The sequence below is a fragment of the Nelumbo nucifera genome, chromosome 6, assembly GCF_055504915.1.
Source record: "Nelumbo nucifera cultivar China Antique chromosome 6, China Antique-T2T, whole genome shotgun sequence".
NCBI lineage: Eukaryota > Viridiplantae > Streptophyta > Magnoliopsida > Proteales > Nelumbonaceae > Nelumbo > Nelumbo nucifera.
Window position 1 is genome coordinate 37975094 of NC_142654.1, and position 7998 is coordinate 37983091.

Below are 7998 nucleotides of genomic sequence, written 5' to 3' on the forward strand. Positions count from 1 at the left end.
GGATATCTCTTAGCTTCTGATTTTTTTCAGGATCCAATGGTCACAATCATTGGCTAATTCCTTGTAGGTCCCCCCAGTTTCCTCCTACTTTATTTTCTAGCCACGTGTCGTCTTCCTCTATGCATCTCAGGCTCTCAGCATCTGGTATTGGTCATCAGTTTTCCGCAAAAAAAATAAACGAGACTTTATCCATTTACCAACGAGACTCTGACTCACAGTCCAATATCTTCCACGTGGATATAGGGGCATTTTCGATATTTGCAGCCTAGTAGTTAGCCACGTCATACCTCTCGCACGTGTATGAGAGAGATACCAAATTACCAAGAAGGCAAGAATACAGACGAGACGACGAAACACGAAAGACAAGGACGTCCTACCAGTCAGCGCTGCCTGCCGTCCGGGTCCGGCTCCGCGTTGAGTTTCTGTTATTAGACGGAAAGGTGAAGGCCAAATTCGTCACTTTTGCACTGTTCACCAGTCGTGACTGATGAGCCAAAGTCGCTGGTTCGTAGTGGTAGGCTCGTAGCAACAGGTAATTTTTCAATTATTTATCTCCCTTGTCGAAAAACGAAAATCTCAAAAAACAGATCTATAACGCATTCAAAAATTCTCCTTCCAATAAAACAAAAGCACTAAGTTTTTAAAGAGGATGAAGAGATCAGATTATCTTATTTCCTCTCTACGGAATGCGATAAAATGATTTTTTTTCCTGTTTCCGACACGACCCTCCTCTCTCTCTCTCTCTCTCTCTCTCTCTCTGCGAACCATCGCAGAAGCATTTCTCTAGGGTTCCATTTCTCTTTTAGTATTTTCCCTGCATTTTCTTCCGCTTGTGTGGCTCCACGCGCCGAGGCTCTGTTGCCTCTGTTGCCATAAATCCAGCTCTCCTCTTCCCATCACAGATTCCATGTTCCGGCTTCAACCATCAGAAGAGAAAAACTCAATACACTCAAGCGATGAGCTAATTCCCAAGCTTTGAGATCTGAAGAAAGGGGCGGAAATTTGAGGACTTTGCTGAAGAAAGGTGATTTTTATTTCTTCATCTTCGTTTTTAATCTCTTTGTGTTTGATGAGTGAGCTCAAAAAGCTTGCTCTTTCTGTATCTTGTGTCTGGTTTTCTGCTCGTTACTGTGGAGTCAAGAAAGAGTACTTTATTGATCTTTATTTATTTTTTTTATTAACTTTAGGGTATTTACATAAAAGTACTCTATGGATTTGATCGGTTTGTCTTTTGAAGCTCTAAGAAGTAGATGTTGGATAACATTTTCTCACGATGAGGATCTACCAAGCTAAGAATAATTCCGAAAAGTTGGATGAAAGAGATGTCGCCAAGTGAAATTCGATTTCTCTGATCCTTGCATTTATTTGTTTCTCCGAGAGATTGAACGAAGCAATTCTTTTCTGTTTTGCTTTTTTTTTTTTTTCTTGTTTTCCTCTTTCTTGTTTTTTTTTTTCCTTCTGAAGTCTAAAATATGGAAGTTTAAAATCTAGAGGTTTTATATTCTTCAGATGTGGTAACGTTTTCTCTCCGGTAACTAGATAAAAGATGATGATCCGCAAAGGAGGAAGCCCTAACCATTAACTCGTCTTGATTTTCTATTATGATCTACTTGATGTTTAGCGAATTTCTGAATTGTCTGCAGTTTTTTTATCCGTTTTTTGGGAGCAAGGAATGGTCTATCTTTTTTCTGTTTATACCAGAATTCCTAGAAGCTAATCTTTATTTACTTGATTATGTTTCATTTTCTTTCGCTCATTATAGCTTTAGGATATTCTATTTGAAATTCGCAGTTTCTGTTTCGTATATTTGGCTAACCTAAAAAGTCGATGTCCATGGAATTCTGTTTAGGAGATTCAGCTAAAAAGTGTGGAATATATGCTTCTCTTTTCGATTCTTTTACCATGTTATCTTTTTTCCTTTTTTTAAATGTTGCAACTTGCAACCTTTATCTGTTAGAGTTCAAATGATGCTTTTCAAAAAAGTGGTGATCTATTTTCCTTGTGGATCTTGGCTGGTAGAAGTTATCAGCATTTGTGACTTGCGCTTAATCTATTTTCTGGTCCCGACGGATTTTTGTAAGATGCCTATTGGCAGTTGAAAGGCAATAAACAAAAGAAAGAAAAAGGTGGGGGATCTTCTTTGCTTTACCTGTTGATTTTATCTCATTTCTTCTCCTGTAAAGGAAAAGCTTTTACTGGAAATAGATAACGTACTTTATAAAATTTTAGGCAAGTTAGGAGTCCAAAATTGGTTGCCGATATATTTACTCACTTCTTGTTGATATGGAGATGTTGTATTTACATCCTTTTTGTGAAACTCTCGATTAATCATGGCTTAGCTTTTTGTTAGTACGTGTTTTTCTTTTCTTCTTTTGTTTCTCTTTTAGGCAGAAGACTCACATATTTCTTGTTGATCCATTTTCTCTGCCTATCCTTCTGACAATAGTCTTCATCTTTGTTGATCAAGGACTTTGATACTCACTATATTTACTGCATCTGAGGCTACTCGCTCTGAAAATGTAGGGGATAGACAGTGCCCTTGTTCAGTTATCTATGTAAACGACAGAGTAGATTCCCTTTCATGTTGACACCTCTGACTTAGTAACTTATTAATTATGAAAAGTTTCTGATTTTTTTTTCTTTAAACCACTATCATTGGCATTTCTCTTACCTATTTGTCCTTCTTCATTCATATCTTTTCTTTGAAGTGGATTTTTTTTAATATTTTTCATATTGTTGCCATTTGTTTCTTTCAGGGATTGACATTGGATTGAATTGTTGAATTTACTTTGCCATATTGACTGCTTATTAAAATAGAAAACGTTGGCAGCATTGTTCTTTATAATTGCATACTTTCTTCAAATTTTACTAATTCTTTAACCTTGACATATTTTCTCCACCAACATATTTAAAGCAAGTGATATGCCAAGCCTTAAGGTAATCATAAAAGTCATACAAAAGTATGCTGTTAATAACAGAAATCACAGTTAACTATCTCAAGTATAAATTTGAAATACACATTATTCAACCTCTAATGTGTAATGCTGAATCATCCCTGTCCAGATTATATTCTCTTATACATACTATTTTGACCTCACTGGTAAGTTATTCGTGGCATTTCTTGACCTTTAAAATTGTCCCCTTCGTATTTCCAGGGGAAACTATCATTGAAGGTTTTTTAGGTGTGCAGTGGTATGCAGTGGTATTCTTAGCCATTGAGTTTAGGCTTTTCTATCTTCTCTCAAGGACCTGGATAAGAGAAAGCTGAGATTGGGATCTTTTCTAGTCCAAAAATCAGAGCCAAATGCTACACTATCCACATCTTCAAACTTGGGATACACCATGAGCTACTACAATAGCATAGAGAAAAATACCACTTGCAATTCTTCAAGAAAAAGGATATTTGATGGTAACATGGTTTTCTACCTATAAATGAATGTGGCAAAAATGCGAATGCTAAGATGGATGAGTAGAAAAACTAGAAGGGATAGGATTAGGAATGTAGCTATCCATAGTAACCTAGGAGTAGCTCCAATAGAAGAAGTGATTTGTTACACATTGAAGGAGCTAGAAGAGCTCAGGGTAGACCAGAAAAGACATGGGTAGAAGTAGTAAGAAATGATTTAAGCACTAATAATTTAACAGTGGATATAGCTTTAAATAAAACAGATTGGCAAAACAGGATGCATGTAGCCGAGCCCATATAGTTGGGATAAGGCATAGTTGATGGTGATGATGATGATAGTCTTTTACCTATAGTCATTCGTGTGCCTCCAATGATACTTGCCTCAGGGTTGCTAGTTTGGGTTGCTTCTTTACTGTTATCACTTCCAATTGATATATATTCCACTTGCAGTGCTTGTCTGTATCAAAGGTAGACTGTTTTAGTTGAAGTGTTCAACTATGCTGTTTTCTGCTTATTTGTTGTTCAAATTAAGAGACCATTTGAACTAGATAAACCAAACCATATTGTTCTGGTATTTTGACTGAAGTTAATTAGTTAATATGCTATTTCTGTAGTAATAATGGCCATACCAGGTAAAAAAGGTAAGAGTAAAGTTATTCGTGCTTCTGACCTTTTTGTTATCTCCTTCCTAAACTGTTAATTTTCTATTTTACCTACTCTTGGCAGGTCCTTCTAACTAATTGCTATTTCCTTTTCAGCTGCCACTAGTCTTCTGTCACTTCTCTCTAGCCAGTTAAAACTTCCCTTATCAACTTTGCCAACCAGCTGTAGTCAAAGAGAAATACCTGATCCACCATGACCATGAGCAACTTAAAGCTAGGTGTGCAGGTTGTGAGTGCCACCAACCTGATGCCCAAAGATGGGCAGGGCTCATCCAGTGCCTTTGTTGAGCTCCATTTTGATGGCCAGAAGTTCCGTACCACTACCAAAGAAAGAGATCTCAACCCTGTCTGGAATGAAACCTTTTATTTCAATATATCGGACCCAAGCAACGTCCCAAACCTTGCTCTGGATGCTTATGCTTACAACAATATAAATGCTGCCACCCACACCAGATCCTTCCTCGGCAAGGTCCGTCTCACTGGGACATCATTTGTTCCTTACTCTGATGCTGTTGTCTTGCACTACCCCCTAGAAAAGCGTGGCCTCTTCTCTCGTGTTAAGGGGGAACTTGGTTTGAAAGTATTTATTACCGATGACCCATCGATAAAATCATCTAATCCTCTTCCTGCAATGGAGTCCTTCACACATTCTGAAGCGCATGCAACCCAAGCTCCGTCAATGACTCAACAAGTTCAAAATCTATTTTCTGGTGACAAAGCCGAGTCAAGACACACCTTCCATCATCTCCCCAATCCGAATCACCAGCAACAACAACAACATTTTACGGCACCAGTGACTGAACAAGCAGTTAAATACACTGTTGATGAAATGAAAGCTGAACCACCACAGCCAGTAAAAATTGTTCGCATGCACTCAGCATCATCATCTCAGCCAGTGGACTATGCACTTAAAGAGACGAGCCCATTTCTTGGAGGGGGACAAGTTGTTGGTGGCCGTGTCATACGTGTAGACAAGCTTTCTAGCACCTATGACCTGGTGGAGAAAATGCAGTTTCTTTTTGTACGAGTTGTTAAGGCCCGGGAGCTTCCAGCCAAGGACATTACAGGAAGTCTTGATCCATATGTCGAAGTCAAAGTTGGAAACTACAAAGGAATTACCAAGCACTTCGAGAAAAAGCAAAACCCCGAGTGGAATGAGGTCTTTGCCTTTGCAAGAGAGCGAATGCAATCTTCTGTATTGGAAGTAGTGGTGAAGGACAAGGATCTGGTCAAAGATGATTTTGTTGGCATTCTCAAGTTTGATCTTAATGAGGTTCCTACTAGAGTCCCCCCAGACAGTCCATTAGCTCCAGAGTGGTACAGGCTTGAAGACAAGAAAGGGGAAAAGATAAAAGGTGAACTGATGCTTGCTGTCTGGATAGGCACTCAAGCGGATGAAGCATTTCCTGATGCATGGCACTCTGATGCAGCTACCCCTGCTGATATCGCTGCAGCTGTCTCCACCCACATTCGCTCAAAGGTGTACCATGCACCAAGGTTATGGTATGTACGTGTTAATGTTATTGAGGCACAAGATGTCATTCCAGGTGACAAGAGTCGTTTCCCTGAAGTGCACGTTAAGGTTCAGCTCGGTAACCAGGTGTTGAAAACAAAGACTGTTCAGGCTCGGACAATGAGCCCACTCTGGAATGAAGAATTTTTATTTGTTGTGGCTGAACCCTTTGAAGATCATTTGATTCTTTCTGTTGAAGATCGTGTTGGACCAAACAAAGATGAGGTCATTGGGAGAGCCATGATACCTTTAAACTCTGTTGAAAAGCGTGCAGACGATAGACCCATCCACAACCGTTGGTACAACCTTGAAAAGCCAGTTGCAGTTGATGTGGACCAATTAAAGAAGGACAAGTTCTCCACCCGACTCCACCTCCGTGTCTGTCTGGATGGTGGATATCATGTGCTTGATGAATCAACACATTATAGCAGTGATCTTCGTCCCACAGCAAAGCAGCTTTGGAAGCCATCAATCGGAATATTGGAACTTGGGATCCTGAATGTAGACGGGCTCCACCCGATGAAAACACGAGAGGGAAAGGGGACATCCGACACATACTGTGTAGCGAAGTATGGTCACAAATGGGTGCGTACACGGACCATCATCAACAGCCCTTGCCCCAGATACAACGAGCAGTACACCTGGGAAGTTTATGATCCGGCTACAGTTCTTACTGTTGGTGTATTTGACAATGGCCAACTAGGAGAAAAGAGTGGAAATGGTAACAAGGACATGAAAATAGGAAAAGTAAGGATACGTATATCTACACTGGAGACAGGTCGGGTATATACACACACTTACCCATTACTGGTCCTGCACCCTTCGGGTGTTAAGAAGATGGGGGAGTTGCATTTGGCCATACGTTTTTCATGCACATCCCTGGTGAACATGATGTACATATACTCTCGGCCATTGTTGCCCAAGATGCATTACGTACGCCCCTTAACGGTGTTGCAGCTTGACATGCTGCGTCACCAGGCTGTGAACATTGTGGCAGCTCGCCTGAGCAGGGCGGAGCCACCACTTAGGAAGGAGGTGGTGGAGTACATGTCTGATGTGGATTCCCACCTTTGGAGCATGCGACGCAGCAAGGCAAATTTCTTTCGACTGATGACGGTGTTATCGGGATTGTTTGCAGTGGGTAAATGGTTCGGGGATGTACGTACGTGGAAGAATCCCATTACCACTGTGCTTGTGCATGTGCTCTATGTGATGCTGGTCTGCTTCCCAGAACTCATACTTCCAACTATATTCCTATACATGTTTCTGATAGGGATATGGAACTACCGGTACCGGCCACAATATCCCCCTCACATGAATACCCGGATATCTTGTGCCGAGGCGGTGCACCCTGATGAGCTTGATGAAGAGTTTGATACATTCCCAACGTCTCGCAGTCCAGAGCTGGTTCGGATGAGGTATGATAGGCTGAGGAGTGTGGCAGGAAGGGTTCAGACGGTGGTTGGAGACGTTGCAACACAAGGAGAGAGGATTCAAGCACTGCTGAGCTGGAGGGATCCTCGTGCCACGGCAATTTTTGTCTTGTTCTGTCTTATAGCAGCACTGGTGTTATATGTGACACCATTCCAGGTGGTGGCTGTTGTGGCTGGTATATATTTGATGAGGCACCCGAGGTTCCGCCATAGGTTGCCCTCTGTGCCAATCAACTTCTTCCGACGGTTGCCTGCTAAGACTGATAGTATGTTGTAGATACGGAGTTGGATGTTCTGGGGTTGGGGGTGAGCTTGCTCAAGCTCACTTGATACTTAATGTTGTTGTTTTCTTGTTAATTATGAGCTTCAGTTGTCAAAATAGGTAAAGTTGAGATACTTTGGATCACGTACCATTAATAACTATTTTTCTTTCTCTTCACTCTTGAGATACCGAAAGTGAAAAAAAAAGAAAGGTATTTGCCGTGTAGTTCTAGTTTATACTTGTGTATTAATTGTTAACATGTGATTGGTATAGGAATGTTGAATTAAATCAACTAATAGTTTAAGCATTTTCTCCATCATCTGGTGAACTTCTTAGCAGCGGCATGTAGGGGCTTTAATGTTTTGCCCAGAATATATTTAATTCCCAAGTTATGGTATTTAATAGACATCCATGATCCAACACTAATTCACCATCTGACGTACGGGCTAAGCTGATACGGATAGGGTGACAATTCTTGATCCAAATATCGAATTCTCCCTGTTATTTCCAACTGGGTGAGTTTAATTGCAAACTTTGTATTGCGGGAATCCAATCCTATTCAACTAAATAAAGAAAAACGCTTTTCCCTGATTAGAACATTATTAACAATTATTGAACTAGAACAATTATTAAAAATTATTGTCGGATAGGAATCCAATCCTATCCAACAGGGCTAGTTCTAGTTCTTAATGGAGATCAGATCACATGTCAATAAAACACAT

The 7998-nt window shown here is 40.4% G+C and overlaps 1 protein-coding gene across 1 annotated transcript; it reads left to right on the forward strand.

Moving 5' to 3' along the window:
- The first annotated feature begins 463 nt into the window (after positions 1-463).
- LOC104608707 (multiple C2 domain and transmembrane region protein 7-like) lies at positions 464-7512 on the forward strand. Its single transcript, XM_010274763.3, has 2 exons — positions 464-1024; positions 4165-7512. Exon 2 carries the CDS (start codon positions 4262-4264, stop codon positions 7289-7291), a length of 3030 nt encoding a protein of 1009 aa, XP_010273065.1. The 5' UTR covers positions 464-1024; positions 4165-4261; the 3' UTR covers positions 7292-7512.
- Positions 7513-7998: the final 486 nt, after the last annotated feature.

What these genes read in the sequence shown, in the direction of transcription:
- LOC104608707 (XM_010274763.3), top strand. Translation starts at nt 4,262, where the DNA reads ATGACCATGAGCAACTTAAAGCTAGGTGTGCAGGTTGTGAGTGCCACC.